At 41.7% G+C, this 26,074-nt stretch overlaps 1 protein-coding gene across 7 annotated transcripts in view; it reads left to right on the forward strand.

The window, feature by feature from the left end:
- MKX (mohawk homeobox) overlaps nucleotides 1–26,074 on the forward strand; it is a 48,641-nt gene that overhangs the window by 12,137 nt on the left and 10,430 nt on the right. For all 7 annotated transcript variants that reach the window (XM_080583353.1, XM_080583348.1, XM_080583347.1 and 4 more), the window contains exon 5: nucleotides 925–1,260. In XM_080583353.1, the coding sequence (XP_080439479.1) occupies nucleotides 925–1,260 (336 nt within the window). The remainder of the gene's footprint in view (nucleotides 1–924; nucleotides 1,261–26,074) is intronic.

Consider the following 26,074-nt stretch of genomic DNA (forward strand, 5'->3'; position numbering starts at 1 on the left):
ATTCTGCTTTAAAGGAAAAAATGGTTTCATTTGTCAGTGTAAGGAAATGAGAAGGCTCTGGACAGTTATTTTCCTAGATGGAAGGGCTACATCAATATCACATCATTGAGACAATCTGATTAACTGCAGTGGGGCTTATTGTGTGCTTAACTAGAAATTACTGTATTTAGTTTGTATTTTACCTGCAAGCATTTACCTTAAAGTTTCTCTGAAAAATCTCTCTCTTGCCCAAATTAACGAATGTAGGAACTTTTTTAATAGTACCCTGTATTTTTTTAATACAATGTTGTTACTAATCATGTCTGTACTCTTTTCTGCCAGTTGTGAGGAAAAAAATGCTACAGAACATTGCCAGAAATGTGTATGTGAATTTTTAAAAGAATGGTTCAATTTGTACTCAGTTTCAATTCTATTTGTTCCCATTTCAGTTTGTTCTCACATTTCTTTGGTATGTACTTTCCTTTGAAAAATTGTTTGCAGGACAGCTAAAAGAGTACAGTTTAACAAAATATGCTTAAATTTGCCCCAGTATTCAGGAGAAGCAAATTCCAAGTTATGATAATAAAAATTAAGTTTATTCAACCAGATATTGAAAGGCTTAACATTAAGGCACTTCTCTTTTTTTTTTTCCTTTTTTTTTTTTCTTTTTCTTACCTGCTCTGTCTTGCTTACAAACAAATTAGCCCCAAAGACTGTTTTATAACAGCTAATTAATTTGCTATAGCAGGAACATCTGAGAATCCTGGGAACTAGTCTGAGTAATGTGTGAACAGAAGAAAATCAAAGTAATTGGCTAATGTTGATGTCTAAAATTTTTTGTCTAGTTTTAGTTATATTTATAGCACTTTAAAACATGTAGAGAGTGCCTCTTGTTAAATATTAGGTATCTGATGTATCACTATATCTTTCTGCCTTTGTTTTCAGATGGAGAGAATCCTCCAAGAAACCATATGAATGAAGGGGGATACAACAAACCAGTTCATCACACTGTGATTAAAACTGAAAGTTCAGTCATAAAAACAGGAGTGAGACCAGAAACAAGTGCCAATGAGGATTACGTGTCACCCCCCAAATACAAAAGCAGCTTATTGAATCGCTACCTGAATGACTCGTTGAGGCACGTCATGGCTACTAACGCAGCTATGATGGAAAAAACAAGGCAAAGGAATCACTCTGGTTCATTTAGTTCCAATGAATTTGAGGAGGAATTGGTGTCTCCATCGTCATCAGAGACAGAGGGCAATTTTGTCTACCGGACAGGTAAGGGATTCTTTCTGCATCATTTCTAATACAGCTTTGGTGTTGGTGTTCCTGGAATTGTGTCACCTGGCTGGGCCTTTTACAAAAGTGGGTAACTCCTGTTCATCTTCTCCTATGAGAGGGAAACTCCTGTCCTTGCCTTTGTATGAGAGTGGGTAACTCCAACCCGTCCTCTCTTACTAGAGGGGATAGCTCCTACTGACCCTCGCGATTGCTGAAGGAGTCCTCTCTGCAGTGTTGGAGCTCTGTGCTGTTACTGACTGCTAAATGGAGCTGGTTTGCATTTTAAATGGAGCTACAGGGCGGATTTTTAAAATGACACTTGTAGGCCTGTTTGCCAGCACTACGGCAAGCCTAAAGAGGAAGAAAACTTTTGAGTATTCTGGAGTGAAGTACCCTGTGGCCCCAGCTGGAAGGAAGAGGACTTTCCATTTTCAAGGTGGCTGTTTGTGGCACCTATATGAGCCATATGCCCCTTGGTGGAGTGCATGTGACTTTCTTCCCCTGTTGTACATCCCGATTGCTGTCCTCAGGGTGCCTTCTCCATTGCGTGGCCTTTGCCTCTCATGATTACATGGGTTAATCAGTTTAGACCGGTTTCTGTACCACTCTCCAGGCACAGTGCACTGAGCTAAGGAGCCACAGACTCGGCCTTTAAAGATCTTGGTTTAATGCTTTTGAGAGGTTACACATAATTTATAGCTTTTATCTTATCAATAAAAACATAAAAGCATGATTTCCATCATCCGTTGTGTTACCAGAGGAAGGCATGTGGGGCTGCCTGGTTCATGCCAGCAAATTGCTGTAAATCAGGGCAAGGTCAGGACCTGCTCAGGTCCCTGTGGGGCAGTGAGTGCTGGAAGGCTCCTCTTGCAAATCTTGTTCTGAATTTCCCTGGGGACATAACGCAAAGGCTGTCCTCTCGTCTTTGAAAAAAATTAATTTCTGCTTCCAAATCTCTGAAGGTCTCAGCTGGCGGCTTGGGATTTCCGCCCATCACAGCAGCCCTTTGTATTTTCCCTGTGAGAGTGGCCCTTTCACAGGCATCATCACTTTTGGGATGGATGGATAGACATTGCTGCAATGTGCTGGAGGGCTTTGCACTGAATTAACTGTAGATTTAGATGTTGTACTTGGTTCCTTGTGGCTTCCCTGGCAGGCAGGCTGGGGTGCCCATCTCCTTTGCAGCCTCTCAAGTCTGCAGCCTTTTCCTGCCTCCTCTTTCCAAGCATATTTCACATGATTTTTGTCCCTGTGAAGGGGCGACCAGCTTTTCAGAAGGCCGCATGCTCTGGTGGGGGTAGGAGGACATTGGTACGTGCAGGTTGTCAGGAGATGACCAAGGCAGGAGTGGAGGCCCCATAGAGAAACAGGATCTTGTGGGGAGCAAGAACACGTTGCATGCACGATGAATACATTTCAAAATTAACTCTCTCTATTCATTTAGGGATTTTTTTTTTCAACATACCAAATGCATTTGGTCCGCATTATGGTTGTGTTGTCTGCCAAGTTTTATTTTTAAGTGAAAAGTTACTCAAGAACAGATGCAGCAGCTCAGATATGTAAACTTCTGTTTTTCTGTACTTTTATACCGTAACTTAAAAATGGACACAGTGACTTTTTAAAAATTGTAATAAATTTGCTACTGGATTAAGTTCTTCTTGCCAAGTTCCAAGCTGCACTGAAAAATATGGTCTCTAATGAGAAGGCTGAGACAGGCACGTTGTAACTGCACTGAGTTCACAAGCTGGGCTGGAATGACTAAAAACCGGTATATTTGTCCTTAAAGTTCATAACTGGCATTTATGGAACTCCTCTTGAGATCGTATTTAAGTCACTTCTTAAACATCTTTGTTAATGTTTTGCAGTGCCATGGCCTCTGGTGAGAACACACTAGCAGCTCTCAGGATGTAGTTTTATTCTTTTTACACCCCCAAACCAGACAAGCAGTAGCTTGCCAATAGAAAGAAAAAGGTCATGTGCATGCTATATATTATTTGATATATCCTACCCATATGTGAGTGCACATGCAGGAAATAATAGGTACAGTAGGCTTTTTTCAGCTACAAGGTTACAACCCCACTAATGGTTTTCTGATGATGTTGTAACATGCAGGAATTGACTCCTTCATGAAAAAGTAGATATTTTCAAGTTATCATCCCTTCATAAAACTGTTCAGAAATAGATGAAATTAAAGAAATGATTGCTAGGATGGGAGAAAATAAGGACATTTTATTTTTGTTGTCTTCTCTGTGTAATTTGAACAACACCTGGGATGGCAGCTCTCAGTGCAGTCGTACAGCATACTTGTGTCTGTGTTCTCAAAAATAGCTGCACTCCACTTTGGTTAAGCAAAATAACAGCGTGTGTCCAACTGTGTCTCTCCTGGTAGCAGCAAGTGGATATTTCAAGTGAGATATCAGCGCTTAAAAGGAGCTTGCCTCTACAGTCCTTTGTTACACAAAGCAGCTAACTTTTAACACAAAGGGGCTGAAGCAGAATTTTGAAGTTCCTGATAGATGTTTTAGTTTATGAAGACGTTTTGAACAGGATGTCAAAAAAACACAGGGTGAAAATTGATTGACATTTTATTTTTGAGAAATGTTTGACAGTATTACTGTGCTCGTAGGAGCAGGAAGTCATTTGTTTTGAAGGAAATTCTTTATTGTGCTTTCCTGAAAAAGCACCTTTTTGTAGCAGATTGTGAGCAGAAAGTTTACTGGTGGGGTCTGCTCCATGCCATGGGCCAGGCTCTGATTTCGGTCACTTCAGTGCCTGCAGTGCTTGGGGTCAGCGTGGCCACAAGCGGCTCAGTAGCCTGCACCAAATTAACAGGATATGAGCGCAGCGTCCGGTGACAGAAACAAGAAATTGCAGTTTAAAGTTTATAAGGAAAATGGGTAGTACAATTTCCCATTTCAGTCATTAACATGCTTATAAACACTGGACCATATGCTACTCTGGGTTCATGCAACCGGGAAATCCCGTGTAAAGATCAAGGACAGGCTGTATAACTGGCAGTCGGGAGAATGGCCTCGCTTTGTACCTCTGCACGATTCCCGTGAGCTCGTGAGAAGCAGCTTTAGTGCTGGAGCAGAAGCAGCAACCACAAAATCTCTGTCCCTGCACGGACGGTGTCTGCACTGCTGCCTCCCCCAGCCCTGCCCTCCCTCTCGGGCTGTGGAGCTCGTGCAGCAAACGTGCACGGAGGGGATGCGGTGTAGGATGTGGGGGGACAGGGTACAGCCAGCTCAGAAAGAACAGACCAGAAAAGGCTGTGAATATGCTTGGATATGCCACATATGTAAGCGGTTCTGTCGTAAGCTGATATGCTTACATATATATAATGTGGCATACGTGAATGTGTTCGCTTAAGGCAGAAATTTTCAGTTCAGATTAATCCTTGTGCAGGTATAATATATAAATATATATTATTGGCCAAATATGTCTTAAACTGACCACTGAAATGCTTGCTTCAGTATTTTTGTTTAGTTAAAAATCCATGTTAGAGAACAAGTTTTCATTAAGTCCTTGGCAGGCTTTCACTCGCAGCAGGTTCTCTGTATGACAGGAATAACTAAAACCAGACTCGCCTATCTCTATTTGTTGCCCAAATGCACATTGAAATAACAGTCCGGCTGCAACAAGCACTTCAAAAAACATATAGCAAAAAGACCTAATAATGTTTGTAGTGAAGGTGGATGTAAATCTGAAACACCCACGCCAGTCTTTGTTTCATGGATTACCAAAACGCCGACTTTGTTTTTGTGGTTACGGACGGCTGGTGCTCTACGAGTCCTGTGTCGTTGGTCACCTGCAGAAACAAAACGCTCTGCATTGTTACAGTTCAAGGAAATGAAAAAGCCCAACTTTCTGGGATATCGCTGTCTGGTGAGCTGTGTTGTGCAAAAGAAAGCAAAAATTAAACCGAGAGGGAGAGAAAGAGTGTTGAAATGGCAGGACAGGGAGCTTTCTAACTTCTTTATGCAGGCAGTTTTTGTTGATTTCAATTTATATGTTACTTAGCACAGCAGAAAAGCCAGAACAAATAAAAATAGTGAGGAAACTAAAGACTTACAGGCCTGGGAAGGAGGGTGGCTTTAAAAAAATCTTGAATGACTGTTTGATTTTTGAAAATGTTTGATCTCTATTTTTAGGCATTTATACTCGGGAGTGTGTTTAGTTTCTGATGTTTTCATTACTGCTGCCTTTTTCTTTCCTCTCGCCTTCCTTTTTTTTTCTTTGATTTGGATCTTGCAAAGTTTGTGATTTATAAAGCATGATCCTGGGACTCTTACTGCAGCACACTGAGCATCTCTGAGGCAGCGCTCAGCATGCTGCAGGAGCAGGCCCACATAGAGCCCCACTTAGATATTAGGGTGTAGGCATTCACATACGCACTGTGCAGACACAAAACTGTAGAACAGCCCTGTGGTTTTGTGTGGTCCTTGCCAAATTTTCCTCTCAATTTAACATTTTTAGAAATTAACATGTAATTTAAAAACGAGCTATAAAATTTAAAAGCATAATGTGAGCACAATGGAACCTGTTTTCAGAAATGACTCGAGGGACCAGCAAAAGCTGCGAGCATTAGTGACTTTTGCAAGTTCAGTCTAAACGGTGCTGGAGACCTTGGGGATACCTTAAAATAAATGCAAACCTGGGAGAGCTGAAGGAGGTCCTTGTTGCAGATCCTAATGTTCTCCAGAAGCGAAATTAAAAAGGGGAATGTCGAGTACAGTATTAAATGCACAAAGCAGCGCAACTGCGATTTGAAGGTTGCGCATTTAAGATTGTATTTCTGCAGGAATTTTATTATTACATGGCCAGATTCATCGACACTGAAATAGTGTGGAATTGAGAACTGGGGAGCGGATTGCTTTTAATTTGCTGTTCTGACGTTTTTTTCCTAAAGAAAGATTAAAAGGAAACTGCTTTGCTACAGGGACAGCGTCAAGTTTAATATTTATAATGATAGCCCAAACTTGAGAATTTTAAAGATCCTGCCTGCTCCCCTCCCAGTTAAGTTGGTTGTTTGCTTCTTGCATTTCTTTCAGTCTGAATAGCGGAAATCAAACAAGCTCTTCTTTCTAGTTCGTCTTCCCAGCCTCCTCTAGTTTCTTGATTTCTCAACATTTATCTTGCAAGTGGAATGAGTCATTATCTCTAAATGACAGAATCTTTTTTTTATTATTATTATTTTATTTTTATTTTTTGAAATGTATCGGTTTCAACCAAAATTTCTCAGGTAGCAGAATGGAGGAAGATCATGCTGTGCCGGGCGGCTCGGCCGAGAGTGCAGGGGCCGAGCATCCTCCCCAAAGCCTGGGCACGGGGGCTGCTGTGGCAGGGGAGACCTTCCCCTCCTGAGGGCGGGGGGGAAGCTCCTTTGTTATTGGCTTTTCTGAGCCATTTCTCTCCACTCCCTGTTCTGAAATGGGCAGTTCTGTAGGAAAAGGGAGTATTTGTTTTCTCACAAGAGCCGGGTGCAAACACCGTGCATCCTTGTTTTATGTGTTTGTTTTCAGATATAGATGATTATGCATGTTTTGGGCTCTGTTTTTGGTTTTGTTTTTCTAAAACTCAAAGTTTTAAAAATTCTGGAGATTGGGTCATGCACTGGGCTTGTGATAGCAGCATGTTCGTGGATACAATTGGGTGTCATTGTGGTGCAGACAGCAGGGAGCAGGGGAAGTACCCGTGCGCGTCTGCTGCTGGTTTTGCTTCGGTTGATGCCACAGTGAACTTTCTGTGTACTTTGGTAAAACCGAGCTCACGCCAGCTGCGGGGCTGCAGAGCATTTTCTCCAATGCAGCTTACTTTAGGGCAACAGCCCACATGCCCGGCAGCTCCCGACAGCATCACAGAGAACGAGATGCTTTCGCGTGAGTGATTCGGAATGGAAAAAATGACAACATTTGACAAAAAAAATAAGTGAGATTGAAGAACCAGGGGGTTGTCCGTATTTCCGTGGCCACAGGTTTCTGTTGCCCATGCCCTCACAGCAGCTTGCTGGGGCTTCTCTGAGACCATTAATGTTTCCCCAATGCAAATATTCTCAACAGCAGCCAAAAAAGCCGCACATCCCTGTGCTTGCCTGGGACCTTTCTTAGACACAGCGAGGAAAACGTATGGTGCTGTCACCAGTTGCTAACAACCATGTATTTTAATACTCCTCGTTAGAGTTAGCAAATGCTCCAGGCCAAGCCTCAGGACTCATTTATTTAGCAAAGGTGTGTTCAAGGAGAATAAAATATTTATCCCCATTTCCCCATTGTTCAAAACGGCCTCAGAATTATGCTGGGTTTTAAAACCTGAGGTCAGCCCAAATGTGAATGTTGCAGGAAATTGTGTGTGTGGAAAAATACACAGGCATAAATCAGAATGTTTTCCAGTTTAAGCTGTAGGCTACATGACTAATAATGAATATAATGGGGAAATTAGCGAGAAAATTAGCAGTTAATTCAATGAATATTTAAAGACTGTGTGAAATTACCACCTGGGAAAACTGATTCAGTGAAATGGATGTGTCTCCTTCTGCCTTTCCAGAGCTAGAGCAGGATTTTCCTGGGTAGCCAGATTCCTGTGCAGGTGACTTATACCAGGAACGCCAGGCTTGCACGCTGCCTCGCCAGCACGGCTTCTGCCCTGGTGCCTGTGAGCGCCGGCGGCTGCAGCTGCTTCTGCTGGGAGTGGTGGCGGGCTCTGCAAAGGGAGCGCTTTCCTCCCTTCTGGGGAAGGTCCTCTGTAATCACACATTTAACTCGATATATCACTGACGGGAAAGTGATTTTGAGTGCACAGCTATGCCTGGAGGCAGATGGCCCCCCGCACTGGGTTGTGAAACGTGCCCATCCTGCGCCTTGGAGCTCTGCAGCATGTGGCACCTGCACGAGAAGAAAGAGAAATTCCAGGGACAAAACCCATCCTTTTTTGCCCAGTGAGTTACTTTTACATATGAAATACATTTCCTTCATGAGCAAACACTGTCTTCGGTGCCACATATTAACACAGCATGCAATACACCAAATGTGAGCGGGAGGGGAGGGGTACAGGAAAGCCAGGCGCAAGCTGTGCTTGTCCCATCCTGTGGCAGTAAATGTGAAGGAATGGGGAGCCCATAAAAATTTTCACTTCTCTCTGGAAAAATGTCTGAATTGAAACTTCATACCTGGCGTGGGGTTCCTGCGTGTTCCAGCATCCCCCCTCCGCTTGGGATAAATACGGCGGCTTTGGGTAACCTCCCGGTGCATCCCGCACGTGGTGTTACGGCGCTGCTGTTCGTGTTGCTGCAGTTAGGGCTGTATCTGTGTTTCCATTAGAACCCTTTTAATCCACAAATTTATGACCCAGCTGTAAAAATTCAATCCAGACTGAAACTTGGCACGGGCAGCGCTCGTTCTCCCATCTGTGGAAGGGATTTAAGCAGGTACATCCCAGTCGTAGTCATCACAGCTAGGCCTGTAAATCTGGAGCACGATGACTGCTGAATAAAGCTGTAACCTTCTTAGTAGTCCAGGAGTTTGAAATATTTTATGCTTATGATGAGACTCGTGGAAAGCAGCTTGTTTGTGTTTGATCATATACATAGTAAATAAGGATAATGTTTTGAGTTTAACTATGTTTGCTCACAGGCACAAGCACATGCACTTTCCTTACCATGTTAATATTTTGACATGGGTGGCAAATGCATGAACATCTACAGGATCTTGTTCCAACACAGGGTCTGATCACTCTCAGGTAGCGCAAGAAGCTACCAGCACTAACAGAAAAAATTATCTTTTGATCATAATTAAAGAAAAAATAATAATAATGAGAAATAAAAAGACCAGGTTGTTTTCTCCTGAATTGGATTTTTGACTGAGATTCTCTTAAAATATCTTCAAAACTCTTTCAATATTGAACTGCAAAATTAGTTTTATTCACCATCTCTTGTTTCTATCTAATTTTTTTTTTTGTAAAAAGCTACAAGCTGGAAGTTGCCTGACCAGATAGACTAGTAATCTTATCTGATCCAGCAAATCCTATTTCCCTTTGCAGGTTTGTGGTTTTTGAAAGTCATTCCGCAACTTAAAAAACTCCTTTATGTGTTTAACTGAAATTTTTTAGGTCATTTGTCCATAATGTGAATACCAGAACCACAATGATGAAAGCAGTTTAGTGAGACCAGACTTCTGATCCTCCATGCACATTCACAGCAGAGCCCTTGGGAGGGCTTTGGCACAGTTGGACGAGAGGATTGAGGGGGACCTGGAATCTCTGCATGGGCTGCAGATGAGTCCGTACCCCGCCGCTCAGAAAACTCCTTGGTTGTGTTCAGAAAATGTGGGGAGTCTGTGGGTGGTGTGTATGAGATTTTTGCCAACTTGATGGAGCAAGGGGAATGCTTGTAGAAACACCTGTTCCCCCCAAATGTCCCACATCTGCCTCTCTAAAGTTCAATTTCTAGTTTCTAATTATCCCAAAACAGAAAAGCAGAGCTGGATTCTGTTTCGTTCAATCCACTTCACTCCAAACGTAAAAATTTGGGTGTGAGATACAAGGGGTAGGCATGGAAATTATCGGCGGGTCCTAAAGACCATTGCAGGTCTTGTATGCTTAATGGCATTAAAATGGCATTGGATAGACATTTTAGACCTGTTAAAAGAGAAATACATCAAACAGTCAAAGTGGACAAAAGTCAATAATCTGAGTGAGTTTTATGTGAGCTACAAAACAAAAGGAGCGGGCGTTTAAAGCAGGGAACTAAGTTGGAGAAGTAAGCAGCATTGTAGAAAATCTGGAAAACGTAAAAACAATTCAAACAGAAAAAGATCAGATAAACAGCTAGAGCTGGAACAGCTGAAAAGAAACACAAAAATAGGTAAGGCAAAATTGCAACGAGCCATGAAATGCGTTTTCCTTAATTTTTCACAGTGGCCTTGAAACCTGATGTTGGAGCCTCTATCTCTGTTCTTTCGTTGATGGCCAGAAGCTGAGGTTATGGTGACCAGATCGTTTGGTATGGCACTGACATTTCGAGTTAAAAGGGATTGCCAAGACTCTCAGTTATGACACTAAAATATGCCGTTATTTCTAAGGCCAGTTTTCGGTCCCTCCCTCATGCCTCCACATTGATTTAGGCAACAGATGCATGAAAAGCAAAGCAGCATTCAAAATAATCCCTTAGTTGAAGCTGGAGGAAGGCTGGCTAGTGGGCTGTAGCCAAAATTCCTTAAATGTTACAATGTTTTACATTTCTAAATGTAAAAACTTTCTTTCCAATGTGAGGTACCAGCCAAACGTCTTAGTTACGGTATCTCAGAGCAAAAGCTGGCATGAGGCCTCGCGGTCATTTGCGGGTATTGACAGATTTACACCATTGAAGATCAAGTTAAATGTTGTCGGTTTCTCCATCTCCCCTTTACTTTGTCAGACTTTTTTCTCTCAGTTACTATTTGTCAGCTTAAATCCAGTTTGCTGGAAAAACGAAGGCTCCTCACGACCTGGCTCTTCAGGAGCGAATTGCCTCAAATTCTTCCTGCTCGCCAAGCTATTTTGTAATGCATTGCAAAACAGCAGCAGGATTGCTCTCCCTGCACTGCATGTACTTTGTGGGCTAGACACTGTGGTCAGTTATAATGAGGTCTCGGTGTGCTGGAGGATTTGTCTCTGCCCCTGACTGCAGGAGTTTCATCCCAAGTCCTTTCTCCTCCAGCTGCTCCTCCCATCCCAAGGAGCAGGGTGTGGGGCTGCCCCGTTGTGGTCAGATCCGTGGGAAGCCTGGATGGTTCCCATTGCTCCAGCGTGTACGTCGCACCCTCTGCTCCTGAACATTTATGACAGCTCTGCACCCAAGGACAGGGGTGACAGATTGCATGTTACAAGGGCACACTCAAACTCACCATCCTTCTTTTCTCACTTTTCTGGTGGTTAGCTGGTGTAGCTTGTGGTTACTGCTTAATTCCATCCCCTGGCACTGCCATCAAACCAGTGCTGTGTGGGAGCTGCGTGAAGCCCATGGCCCTTTCCCCTCAGCAATATCAGGAGGTGCAGCTTCCTAACTGTTGATGCCCCATAGTACTCGATGGTTAGCAACACTTTCTGAAGTGGGGAGAAGCCGAAATATCTGTTTTGCTCTCAGCTCAAGAGACTGCAGTAATGTGTGTAGACTGTACAATCTTTCACATACTTATATATATATTCATATATTCATGTATCTGTGAAATATATTCATACTTCCATATGTATATACCTCTCTCTCTCTATACACACATTTCCTCAGTGCTCAGCAGTAATCTCTGCTGCTTTGCAGTTTTGCTGTGTTTCCTCCTTCAGCTTGGAGCTGAACAGCATTTCAGACTGGCAGTAAACTTTGTAAAAATAGGGGAAATCAGGCCCCCAGTTGTATTATCCACAAATCATTAGGTATCTCCCATTCAAATCCCATACTGAAATACTTGCCCCAGCTCTCCTAGAAAAACCCCAAATCCCGTTCATGGTGGTCAGCAAAGACAATGAGGCTGACCTGCAGGGAGTGATCCCAGTGGAGCTGATGTTTTATGCAAAGGCCTTTTTTGCGTGCCCAGACTTTGGCTAAACGAAGGTAAAGAAATGCTTTTTTAAACATTTTAAATGAAATAAAATGTCAGGTATCTTTATAAGCCTGTTTTCATTTTAGTACTGCCTCCCAGCATTTCTGCTGCTGTTTTCAGTTCTCATCTAACAAGACTGTGAGTGATAATAATTTCTCCTGGCTACCAGCATGTGTAAGAATTAATTTGTGTTTGTTATATTCGTTGTGGATCTCCATATAGAAAAGATCACTAGTATTTCAGAGTCCTCTATACCCCTTCAGTGCACTTACAGATTCATATCCCCAACTCTATGCCCCATTATTTCAAAAGGGGCTAATAATTACATCAGATGGACGATTCAGAGTAATGAATGGACAGGCACTCAATGTTTTAAAATCAAGCCCTTAGAAGTGCTTGGTGTTGGACCAAGCAAAAATCCAGTGTGCCAAGATCTGGTCTGTTTTTTGAGCGTTTTGGCCCCAGAGCATGCTACATGGTTTGACACACAAAGTTCATGTGTTTGCAAAGCTTTCCAAACTTCATTTGGTGAACTCCTGCTGCTTTCAGTGGGATCTTTGCTCACAGATCAAAGACTGTGACCCTCGGAGAATGTAAGTGCTCATATTTGGCACTTCCTTCATTGCTCTTCCTTCATTCCTTGCACAAAATAGGAAAAATAAAGGCTTTATTCAGCCCCACATTACTGCTGCACTTGCGGAGGTTTGAGAAGCTCTGTCATGTCTCTGCGGGAATCACAGCTGCTTGCAGACACCCCATCCCTGCCCAGAGCAGCGGCAACACCCGGACCCAAATGAGCCCACCAAAGACCTCGCCATCCTTATGGCCGTGTCCTCTTTCCATCCCGTTGTCTGGACTGACTCCCTGCAGCAGCTCCACACTCCCACCACATCCACCCTTGCCCGCAGAGAGGCTGAGTGCCACCACGCCGCATCTCCTGTATGCAAAAAAGGAGGATTTGGCAAAAAGTCAGGTCTGGGCGAGGCTGAGCAAAGGGGAGCAGAGGGGGTTGTAACAAGGTGCCTGAAGTGGGTAGGGCAGAGACCTGGGTTCATGCTGTCCATCGGCCCCCACGTGTCTTTAAAGTTGGATTATGGCTATAGGAAAGTCAAATGCCCCAAAATCACAGATAAAGGGTAAAAGTTTATAAAGGAGACAAGGAGGGAGAAAATCAACAAATTCCTGTGATATATTGTATGTCATCTGTACGTGACACTCTGATACCTTCAAATGCTTAAACTAAAGACGTAAATATAATTTAGTTTGTAAAAATATACCTTAGTTATAATAAAATGATAATAGTGGAACTTGGCAAAAGAGCAGCTAATAAATACTACACTTTTGAAATGTGCCTGGGATCCAAGTACATACTCTTTTACTGTGCAGTTAAAGCATGTGGCAGGACATGCTAGACCAAGATTTTCTTTTTGTCTTTCCAGTGGAAAACTAAAGTTCTTTGTTTAAGTGAAGCCCATTGGGAATTTTTCTTAAGTAAAACAAGGAGCTAAAGAATTCCATTCCTTTTTGCCAACTTTCTTCCTCCTTCAAGCCAAATTATCGATTAATGGGGCATTAAATATCAAATACTGCCTACTTATATTCATACCCATTTTTATTTAGGTTTCTTCAATACTCTTTCATTGGTATTTCAAACACATCTGAATTAAAAGATGAGATATGGTATTGGGAAAAGGCTACCCTTTCCAAACCTTCTTGGCCTTATAAAAATAAAGGTCAGAAATATAAAAGTCATTACTTTTGCATACTTAACCTTACTTCTGATTTTTCAAAAGAAAAAAAAAATTCTGTGCTCCTTTAAGATCTTCTTCCTGAGCTTCATTCTTTGCCTTCTTCATTAGCTGTCTCCATTTCGGTACCCTATAGTTTTGCCAGCAGAGCAGCCAAGTGAATGCTTGACCATATTTTTGTCTGGCTCTAGCAAAACCGTGATCTGACAATAGAATACTTTTCTCTGGGTTTTCCTTCTTCCCCCAGGGAACCATACTTCAAGGGCAACCTGCTTGTCCAGCATATGAACATGTGGAAAATCCACTGCTATGCACTAATGATTTTCAGATGGGCCATTGTTGCTGAAAATCATCCCAAGAGCAGCAGCTTCTCCATTGTGCACCTAACCGCTTTGGGATAGCATTGCTCATAGCTTATCTGGAATAAACCCTTTGCATTTACGTATAGGGTGCTGACATGTGCTGCAGCACACATACGTAGTAACAACGTTTAGAGAAAAAGTGGGTAAAAGTTACTGTTGTGGTTCTTTTTTGGCCATTGCAACATGCATCAAAATCTGACATTTATTTTAGCGTGAAAACATAAATGTAGGAAAAAGTCGAGCTATGCCAAAGATCCACGACAGCAAGGCAGAAGCACCCGAAATACTGTCCACAAATGAATCACTTTCAAGTTTTTGTTTTAAATATTTACAAGGAGACTTGTCACACACTGGGGGAGACAAGAATGAGTTTTAATTTTTAAATAGTTTCTATTACTGTTCTTCTCAGAATTTGCATTCCTTTTAAACAACTTTCACTTTTAATCTGTAATTAAAGCCAAAGTTTTCTTTTAATTTTAAAAGCTTGTCCTTGGACTAAAATAACATGGAACATTTTTAAACATTGATCCAAGCTGCTGTAGATACATTTTATTTAAACCACAGAGCCTGCAGTTGGATTCCTGGCGTTGCCAGATAGACTACGAACTGTAAGTGTGGCAATGATGACTGTGGAGTTCTGGATGCTGCTCTACCAGCGAGGAGGGTTGTTTTTCTGGAGTTGTTCCTCCCTTTGGGCCCTATTCATGAATGACTTAATCTCTGTGTATGATCAAATGTCGTGCAAGTTACTGTGCACAGAAAATCAAGGAATGCTTCTCTTCCCCGTGCTCCTTACATGGAATTGCTGCGCCTGCCCGGCGAGCAGTTGGAGAGCAGTAAGGGTGGGAAGTGAGCAGCAGCAAAAACACACACCAAAAACCACCAGAAGTAACGTAAAAAGAGAGAGACAAAGCAAACAGAGAAACCTTTGAAAGATTGGGTGTGCAAGTTGGATTGGGTCATGCACAGGCGGCTCGAGCTTGCCCAGGCACCACCAGCTGGAGAAGGAGCAAGTCTTTTGTGTTACAGGGGCAATAAATTCACCAGCAGAAACAAAAGTGTTCCCCAGTATTTTCTCTGGAGCATTGGCAATAAAGATGCTTTCCAGCACATGTTTCTATTAGCTTGTTTCATCTTGGAAAGCAAACATTTACTGTTTTGATGGGCAGATCTCAAGAAGTTCAGGGAATCAATGCAGCTTAGTCTTTTTATCCTCTCAACCTAACTGCTTGCGTGGTGTAATTCTGTCCCTTCAAGGGATGTTAAACCAGGAGTGATTTTCACCCGCTTCCCTTGAAGCCAAGACAGAGACAAGTCTCACAAGATTTTCATTAGCTGTGATATTAATTACACTGTACATTTTTCTCATGATATTTTCTTAGAGATCCAGCAGAATACAAGGTGTGAAGCACTCTCTGTTTTCATACAGACCTCTTCCTAATTCTTTTAAGTATCAACAAAATTTTAGCTTCTTTTAGGTTCTGTGCTCAGTCAAGAGGGAAGAAAGGACTTACATTATCTGAGTTGTTTTTCTCATCACCAACACCCTGCGGCCACCGCAAGAAATTCTGTCTGTCTTACCATGCCTTGGTGTGGGGAAAGATTGCTATAGCAGGACTCATGCACAAAGCAGTGACTGGTAGCAAATGGGGAATTACTTGACTCAGGTGCTGAACTTCTCCAGCTGTCTCCAGCTACACTTGTTTGTCCGGGGCAGGGACTGGAATAGTCATTTAGCTCTTTTTGAGACACTTTCCATCCCTTTAGTACTGACAATGGACTTAAAAGATGTAAATTGCTTTTCAGGTAGGCTATTGCTGGAGTATCACGTTTGCTCTATGAGGCAAAAGATAGAAAAAAAGGACAGAAAGGGAAGGGAAAAAGGAAAACTTGCAGCCAGGAAATAAATACAGGTGGGAAAATGAAGGACAGAAACTTTTGCAAGGTAGTAAAGAGTGGAGAGTGGACGAGGAAAGAGGAATGCAGAATCAAGGGCAAGAACAAAAAGGAAGAGGAGAGGGAAGACTGGTGGAGGGGAAGGAAGAAAGAAAAGAGATTGAAGGGATGAAGGTAAGAAGAGAAAATACTGGGAAAACAGTTATGATGGAAATACTGGTAGGAATCTGGAGTGTAACTGGAAGGGCTCTAGAAAAAATTAGAGAAGCATAGGTGATATTAGTATTTTTCGCAGTTCAAAATGAGGTTTGACATTTTTCCCTTTCAAAGTGTTTGACAAACAAGGATGGATGTACGTTCAACAGATATATTTTACCACTCTTCTTGGAAGGCACCATTGAATGTAATTACTATGTCCTGGCTTTCTTTTTTTTTTTTTTTATGTTACTTAGTCTAGGAGCAAATTTTCTTCCGGAAAAAGGTATGATCTTGCTTAAAATGCAAATTATTTAAAATTTAAAACCTTAAAATGTTGCTCAAAACTCAGTGAAAAACCTGAACTGAACCAAAGCTGAGAAATACTCTGATTTTGGTGGTGAGAGGAGGGCTGTTTGCATGGGGTGTGTGGTTATTGATTTCCTAGTTTCTCGGTACATCCACACTCCCTGACTAAGCTGGATGCAGATGTACAGAAGAACTTTCACACACTGGCTTCATCACACCCAACCCAGACTTCGGAGAATCCCACCAAGACATATTTTGAAAGCTGTAACTACTTTTCAGGCTACTGTAAGACAGTTTGGCAAAATGTGGAGGCTTCTCTGACCCAGTGATCCTGAAAGTTTGAACTTCTCCCAGGGCTGCTTCTTTCTGTAAACTTTTCAGATCAGATCTGTTTGAAAAATTTTCAGTTCATCATCTGTACTTACAGGCAGAAAATCTTCTTAACCTACTGCATAGTTGGCTGAGGGCAATTTCTTTGTGCTCCCCTGAGATGAGCATTGGTCAGTCACAGAGAAAGGACATCACCTGGGATGGACCGATAGTCTGATCTGGCACGGCAAGTCATGCATTCCTATATGGTTCGTGGTATATGTGAACCTGAAATATGTAATGCCAGATCAGATTATACATATAATTTTCAAGTTCAGCAAAAGGCTTTGTTTCTTTTTCTTCCATCATTTTTTAAAGAAACAGAATTGATCTGAATTAAAAACATGATTGGTGATGACGAGTGGGTGGTTCTGTTTACCCTGCCACATTATATAGTACCACTTTTACTCCCTGTTTGGATAGCAGTCACAAGACCCAGATATCAAGCTGTGAAAGTATTTTTCTTGCAGCAGCCTTTCTTTTTTTGGCAGGCAGTGGCTTTGGAGATGCCTCACATTTTGTCATGTGATTGGACTGCTGATGAGGTTTCTGTGCTGCCTCATTTTCCTGGATTCCATCTGAATTAACTCTTCTTTGGGTTGCAACCATTAGCGCACTTCTGGATGAGCGGGGTTTTGCATCACAGTGGAGTGAGCTCCTAACGCATGGCCTGTGTAAGAAAACAGCCCCTAAAGAAGGAATTCACTGTTAGTTCCATGTGACAGAAATCTGTTTTCTGTACCTCCAGCTGTCCACATCCAAAACACATTCCATCTTCGCAGTACTATTCCTTCCTGAATCAAGGGAAAATGAGAGGAAATGACTAGTATATAATCGTTCCATCTAAAAACATTCAGCTTAGTCTTGTAAACACATAAACTAGTTCTTTGTAAACAAATGTCTTAATTTTCTTTAAACTGAATATTTAGATGTCAAAGATAGAGAAGCTGGATATGTCAAACACATATGGTTCCTATTGCATCAGAGGCTTTCTTAATTTTGGTATTATAATTGAAAAGACATTTCTGAAAGCATGTTAACCTTACAGAAACTAATCTATCTGTCTCTCTGTCTGGTCTAGGTTTAATTCTTCCGTCATCGTACTCTAGAAACATCTTCCACTTTAAATGTACAGCAGTTACAGTGTTCCTAATGGGCTTTGAATTGCTCTTGCTTCTTCCAGGGCTCAATGTGGATTCACTGTTTGGGGTAGTCAGTGCTGGGGAGCTGACAGGGGCTTTAAGAGGAGAGAACTAGGAAAAGGCGTCAAAGAAAAAAATGGGAGTAGGGACTATACTATGATTGTAAAGTTTTACTTTATTCCTATATAATTTATGACACAAAGTGCCCTGGGCAAAGTAATATTTTTAACTGGACAAAATTTCTATCCACACCAGAAAGCAGCAGGTCTGCTTTAAAATATAAGCTATTTTATAAATGTCATGAAACATCTATCTGCCTCGGATAAGGCAAAATATCAGTTTGGCATCCAGAAGCATGAACAATATGTATTCATTTTTCCTTCTACAAATAATAAGCAGAAAGCTTTTAAGTTTACATCTGAAACAAGTACATTTGAAATAGAAAACACATTTGTATCTCAGGCACTGCCATTAGGTTTACCGCTAGTGGGGGCTTTAAATGCAGGTGCACACTCTGCAGATAGCTGAGCACCATGCATTTACTTGCAGGTTGCTTTGGTGGGATGCCTTGTGCAGCTATTTGCAGCGCAGGGGCTGGCTCTTCCCTGCTGCCAGAAGTGCACCAGATGTGCCATGGGCATCGGACAGGGGCAGGCCTGAATAAACCCACATTTTCCAAACATACAGAAGACTTAACAAAAAATTACCTTTTTTTTTTTTTTTGCTCAAGTGAACAATGTAAAGTCCACAGGGGTCATAGAGGTCAATTTATTTGTCAAATGGAAATACTGGAATCCAAAAAAACATTATGAATCATTTTGGTGTTTCAAGTTCAGGATGCAGAGTAAATTATTCCAAAAATAATGGTAGCCAAATGTCATTCCCTCCAAACGTTTGTGTAATATCTATTTATCTGTGGGCAGATGACTGCTATGTATAATCAGAGGCAGACTTTTGTCAAGTTGAGACTAAGTAAACACAGCTGAGCACAAGCAAGTTGGACTATAACTTTTTTGAGTTTTGCCAGCACTGTTATGACCTTGAAAATGAGCATTTTTACAGAGCAATCTGCTTTCAATACGGGAGAATTCTTTGTGTTTCAAATTAACAAGTGTTGATTGGAAACTCACTCTGTTTATTTTATTTTATTTTATTTTATCGTATTTTATTTTATTTTCCAAATGAATGAAAAGTGTGTATTTGCCCAAAGCAGGGCGTCATTTCTGCTGCTTAGAAATTAGGAATGTTTTGTAAAGGAATGCGTCTTGCACGTATCTTTGAGAATAAGAACAATGGTTATAGAAAGGGCTGTCAACTCATCTGAAGCTTCTTTGTATAATCAGAGAAAATTTTCTTCTGTTTCCTTGAAACAGAAGTGCATATATTTAAAATGTGCTGTGCAAGTACACGTAGCATTTAGGCAGCAGATTTTATACCCCTACATATCTAGATGCTAGTTTAATCAACCTTTAAAAAGTCATACTTCCATTTATAAATTTTGCCCATTTTTCTAAAATTTACTCTCCTACTTAACATTTTCCACAGACCCAATTTTTCTCTAAGACACAGGAAGAAACCGGTCTCGTTTTGTTGTCAAACAGTAGTACAATTTAAGCCTTCATTTTGATATGCTGATTTGCTGCTTTTACTTTGCCAGTCATTTGAAGAGAAAGCATTTTGCTCTCTTGATTTTAGAGGCCACAGCATTTGGAGTCTTGAGGAGGCTTTGGACAGAAGTGAACCATGCAAAGTCTTGCTCAAAACTTTGCCTTTCAGTAATTACAGCAAATTAGTCTCAGCCCTTGCCAGTATCTCTGCTTCCAGGCACTTCTGAAGGGATGTTTTATTCATTTTAAGTGCTGTGTGTAAGCCAGCCTAGACACCTAATGGAGAGGGAGGGTACATGTAAGCCAGGTACTATCCCACCAGGTGGTCTTGGATGAAATACTGGCAGTGGAAGTCTCTTCTTGTTTCAGGTTTTTCTATCCCTATCATTGTACCAAAAGAAAAATGAAAATGCAATTGGAAATAAGGCTGAAGAGGAAGAAGATGTTAGAAAAGAGTATGACACGACTGAGAAGCTATTTTAATTGAGAACTGTGAACGGGGGATGTTCCTGTACATTCCTATACATTGTTCTCTGTACCAAAATGCAGATTTTGGAAGCAACGCAGAAATTGCTGCTCCCAGGCCTGTCGAAGCAATTCAGCTTCTTAACATTAACCAAAATTGTCTGGAAAAGGCCATGATGCCAGGGTTTTTACATGCTTTCTTGTTTTCTCTAAGCATCTCCTCCATGGGTGCTAAGGGTACAGGCACACATATCAACATCCTATTTCTTATTTTATTCTGAGATTTTTGCTTCACCACAAAGACCTGTAAAAAAAATAAAATTAAATCATCTAAGCCAATGGAGAGGGAGCGTGGAGTGTGCCAGGCAGGTATTAATTGCAAAGCTTAGCAGCATCATGCAGGACCTGCCATGAGCATTATCTTCCTGTAGCAGCTGGCTGTGCTGGAGATGCAAGGGGAAGGGAGAGCTCTGGGTGGTCTGCAGCCTTCAGGGGGCTTGGAGCACCCCTCAGGATGCTCCTACCCGAGGTGAGAGTTGCCTAAGAACTGGCTGGGTGGGCCGCTGGGTGGGCTGTTTTTGCCTACACTTCATTAGCTTGTTAATCTGAAGTAAAATGGTTCATGGTAGCCAACTAGGTGGGTTGTGTGGGTGCTTTGTATGTCCTGATGAATCTGTACCCTGAAATACAATGTTTGCTGTGGCTACCCAATGTTGCGGAAGGAGAACAGGGAGGAAAACAGGCATTGTCCATAGGTGGGATTTGCTGCGCCTGCTTTGCAGACCCTTTGCAGGTCTCCATCATCTTTGCAAACTCTGGTGTACAGCCTGCCACTCTGTGGGAAAGCTTTGGCTAACAGGCAAAAATAAAAATCAAAAAACCCTTGCAAACTGAAAGAAAAAGCTTTTATTATTCTAAAAGTGGAAACAGAAGTACTGCTAATAATAGCAGTGAGTTAATTAGAGAACACGAAGCATTTAAATTCACAGACCTTGAAGCCTTTGAGTTATAGCTGCCTGGCTTGCATGGCTGCTCTGGGTCCTCCTCTCGTCCTCTGTCCAAAGGCTCAGAGCCTAGAGCTGGACCACACTGGAGGGATCAAAGCATCTCAGGTTTTTCTCACCATAGTTATTCCAAAAATATGAATGTTATTTATGTTTAGAGCAATGGCTGCCTGTCTTACTGCTTTTCTTTATTGAAGTGGAAATTTGGGATCTTAATTCTTAAATGGAGATGAGCATGCAAGGCTGTCTGTACAAATATATGATTGTTCCATACGCTGGTTACCCTTCTGAAGATATCTAACCAGATCGGGGAAGACACATGAGCAAACTACAGAACTGTGTGTTGCTCTGGGATTAAGTTCATTTTGCTGCTACATGATCAGAAAGTTCACAGTGATTTTCAATTGCATGTGTGAGGAGTCGTATCCTATAAATGCAGACATTTTGTATGTTTTTTATGCATACATCTAAGCCCACTTTCCCCTGATTGCAAACCCTGCTGGGCAAAGGTCTTTTAATTAATGGTAACAGGTCTGGTTATTCACCCATGCTTATAAGGCTTCTGAGTTGTTTTTGTTCTGCAGATCTTTCGAATTATTCATGTTTTGCAAAAAGACTCGTTTTTCAAAGCATGTCACTTGATTTAACCATAAATACCATATGGCTTTATCATAAACATGTATGTGTTTTTTAAATCTCTGATACAGTAAATTGTAACAGAGGACGATTCCCTAATAGAAGTCTCCTGACTTCCAGGAAAACTTGTATGAGCTAATGTAAAACAATATGTAGTAAATGTGACATTTTTGCTCTCTGCATCTGTCTTGCATATTTTTGACACACCCTGTCTCTGAATCAGCAATTTGACATTTTTAAGAAAAGAGTATTTACTCTATTTGGAGAAAAAATGTTTTGAGGGACTGCTTTTGGTAACACCAGCTTTGATCTTGGAGGCTGATAGCTGCCAATTCAATCAGGTTTTAGAGGAGACTGTTGGTTTTAACTCCCTTAGATCACGTTCACTACTGTGACTACACTGGTCAAGGTAGTTAGTGCCTTTTAGGGAGAAATATATCTAATGTTGCTGGATAATATGTTTGTCTACTGTGGTAATATTACATCATGCTGTAGTAATTTGTTGGTTTATTAGTACAAAGGCACGGATTCTTTTTTATCACTTGTTATTTAAAGTAGATGTGTTATTACTGTCACTATTATTATTACTACTACTCAGTTTCCAGTGCCAGTGGAGCTTTTTCAGGTGAGAACTTTTTGCAGTGATCTCAGAGAATCGGCATCTTCACTCAGAGAAACAGCCTGGGCATATTGCCCATGGTTCAGATGCTCTCTGTTTGAAAGCAAATCTGTTTGGCTTGAAATACCATGGCTTAGGGTCCTCTACAGCTCAGCAACTGCATCTATGCAAACTGTTCCTCCTGGGCTTAGGGTTTGACTATACCTCACTGTTAGGCAATCTGTCCTGCAGTTAGAGGAGCTGAGTGGAACAGCAATAATTTCTGCAGCATAATGGAGTGAGTTTTACAGAGGCCTCCAAATTCATGCAATCTTGCTATACCAAGAGCCACAGGCAGTAAGTATATCAAGGTCAGCATGAGCTGGTAAGTCCTGCCTTTCCACAGCAATCCTTGCTACAGTATAGGCCCACTGATGTGGCATAACGTTGCTTTCGTGGCTCAAGCAGTGTCCCCACATGGCGCTGTGCTATGCCACGTGGATAGGTGATGCCCCACTCTGTGGTGCACGTTTATTCAGGCGTGCCTCATGCCCTGAGTGCTGAGAAGTCTGAATTCAGTCCCATGTTGTTATCAGTTGACGATGCTTCCCTGCTGTTGAAAGCTGGTTTCTTGAAAATTGCTGTCTCCAAAAGCAGCAGTGTGTGTTGAATAACAAACCCCTTCACATTCAGACTCTTCAGGTTTGGGAACGGAGCCAACATTCTTGAAGAATGATTTAGTGGCCAATAAACATCTGCAAAGTCTGTAAGACTGTCAGAAGCAGTAACGTTGAAAGTAAAGATCATATCAGTAGCAATTCCCCTGTCCTGACAAGGCATTCAGTGCAAATATTTGTTCAGTCATCCTTGCTCTCATTCCCGTTATCACAGACGGTTTCACATGTTTTGCCAAAAGAGCAATTCCCTTTTTCTTCCACAAAGCTGTTCACATCCAAGGCCTTTGCAATGTTAAATGCTGGCCTACTACTGTTTCAGGACCTCCCACACATGCACTTTTGGAGTGCAGGAGCCTCATCTGTCTTACGCAAAGCCTCTGCTGTGAAGGGCTCTTACAACTTTCAATTAGTGAGCATCTGCAGTGTTAAGGTTTTGCTGCTCCTTGAGGATTAGGGCTCAGTCTGAGTGATTTATTGCACTGCACCAATCTCCGTGATAGCCAAGATAGTCTATCAGCTCTTCTAAGTACAGTTCTCCTGCTGAGTAATTGAAATTGCACTGCACTAGGACTCAAAGCATTTGTAAAAACAAGATGATGTTTAGAGAAGAAAGAGGTGTTTCTGCTTCTTCAAAAACTGTTGGCAATTGGGTACAACTTCCTGAATAATTCTGGGCACATGGTTCATCTGCTCCAAGAGCCTTCCCCCTTTTACCTACTTTGTTGCACTGTCTCTCACTGGCTCGGTGAATAGGAAAACTGGAAACACAGCCCTTCTTGAGATACCTCCCAGTTTACTCAAATCTCTGCGGGCCTGTTCAGAAGGTGTCTGGGAATATTTAGGTTTGGGAAGAAATACTGTAATGGAAATAATAACAGTATGAGTTGTGGTGGGCAGGAGCATGTATGCTGCAGTAGCTTCACAAGGGAATGCAAAGGCAGCAGAACTAAAACTTAACTAAAAATTGCATTCAAACAGTAGAATATTTTTTGTGCAGTTGGAGAACAATCCACAGGCAACTATTCCCCCTGCAGTTCATTCAGCAACGTTGCTTTCTGCTATCTATTCTATGTAAGGTCAAGCGTGTTTGTAACTACAGCTTTCTGTGTAGGTTCCTGTAATTCCTCTGAATGCAGAATAAAGGCGGTTTCCATCACGTTTCTAGCTAGATGAGGAAAGGGATACTTTTCAGACATATGTGAGGTAGCCCAGTTTCGAAGAAGCGTCAAAAACCAGCTCACATCCTCACCAGGTGCTCATTACCCCTTCTCTACTGGCAAAGCAATAACGTGAATGCAGCTGAGCATCTCTGATGACAGGATAATTGATTTAATGATGTGCTGTTCAATGCTTTTTGGTACATTCCATCTGGTCCTTCACAAACTTGAATAAAGTTGTTTTCATAAGATATCTGTAGGATCTCACAAATGGGGAATTGAGGCAGTGCAGAATTCTGATTTAAAGTCATTTTGGCCCAATTTTGGATACCTAAGACCTCATGGATTCACATATTTTCATGCCTCTTTATACACTCAAAGCACAACTCTTGTTGACCTCATTTACACCTGCAAGTGCTCAGCACTGCTGAAGAAGAGAGCCCAGGCTCAGAGTCCAGAGACTGGAGAATGTACAAGGGCCATCTGTGAAATAGCTGGTTAAAACAGCTCATCCAGCCCCACGCACAAACGTGTGGCACAAGCAGAGAGACTGCCAATTGTTATCATGATTTACTGGCTCATGTTAAAATCACCTGAACGTCTTATATCTTCTTGCATTCCCTCCTGCAGTGGCCTTGCAGTGGCTGCACCATGATGCTGAGGTTGTGCATGGAAGGGTCTTGCCTCCCACCCTGGGTCTGGCCCCAGAGCAGGTCCATCCTGCGTCTTCAGGAGGTGGCCACCATGGCAAATTCCATGTGTGGTTATACTGGGTTATACTGCTGTATCTCACAATGTGCTTGGTGGGAAGGCAGACTGCTTAGGCTTTCTCATCTTTATGCACATACAGTATAGAAACAGACGCAGATACAGAAATGTATAAGAATGCTTCCTTATAGATATAAATTTATATATATATTAAATTTCACATGCAATCCATTGATTTGTTGGATCTTTTTTTGTCTGGGATTACTGTGATGCTCTTCTTCAGCTTACAACTAGTTTTACGTCTGTTTGACTGTTGGACACCTATAAGTGCTTATGTACTACCTTACAAGCTACTTGAAATTTATGCCTGTGATCACACAGACAGGAGTAAGTCTGAGCTACAACTTAGGTACCTGGTTTTTTATTAATTGGACATAAATGTTGTGTACATCCCAGTGGATGCACAATACTCAATGTGGTGGCTGGAAGTAGCTAGGCTTTAAAAGATCATATTTGTCTGTCTCTTCTTTATCTTACAGTCGAGTGAAAGAAGCAGTGAATTTCCTCTTCCTTAAAGACTTACCCATTCTTTACTCTGTTCTGCTGGCTAAGTACACCCTGGAAATCAGTTCTGGCATTCATGTAGAAGTTCCTCCACTTGCCTAAAAATACAGCACCTTGTAATTTAAATTGCCTTTGTGCAGCCTATGCCATGTCTGAGCCTACTTGGCAGCCCAGGGGCAGGAGAGGAGCTGGCTCCTGGAGCAGTTGCAAGCAGAGCCACAGGAGCCGGGGGGCACATTTCTCTGAATTGTGCAGGAGGCTTCTGAAAATATCCTGTGTGCATGCATTTATATCATAACCTTACACCGCATATGTAAGGTCTGCTCCCAAACCCGCAGCCAACTAGCATAACAAAATCAGATTTTACTGCTGTAGTGTCAGCCTAGGGTTGAAATATGGCTTTGAAACCCTCCCTTTCACCCTGCATTTTTAATGAAAAACAATTGGGATGGAGTGTAATAGTGCTTACCCTGGCTGCATTTGACTTTAGCTTTTCACTTTTAAAGCCTTATTTTAGGCTTTAAGAGCTCCCAGTTAAATTTTTCAGATCCAGAGTGAAAGACTGAACGTGCCTGCCTGCACAACAGCTAGATTCCTGGGTGGGAAAAGGATATTTTTATACTAAAATAAAGAAAATGAACACACTGGTACATTTTCTACCTTCATACTCCTTACTCTTCTTTTTCCTTATGAATTTTCATTTGCCATTTTCTCATTCCCTTTTTTTTAACATCTTTGTCTTTCCTTTATGTCTTTTTTTTTTCTTCTTCCTCTTCTCCTTTCTTCCCTTTTCTTTATTTCAC

The sequence above is a fragment of the Anser brachyrhynchus genome (genome assembly GCF_964034855.1).
Source record: "Anser brachyrhynchus genome assembly, chromosome: 2".
Taxonomy (NCBI): domain Eukaryota; kingdom Metazoa; phylum Chordata; class Aves; order Anseriformes; family Anatidae; genus Anser; species Anser brachyrhynchus.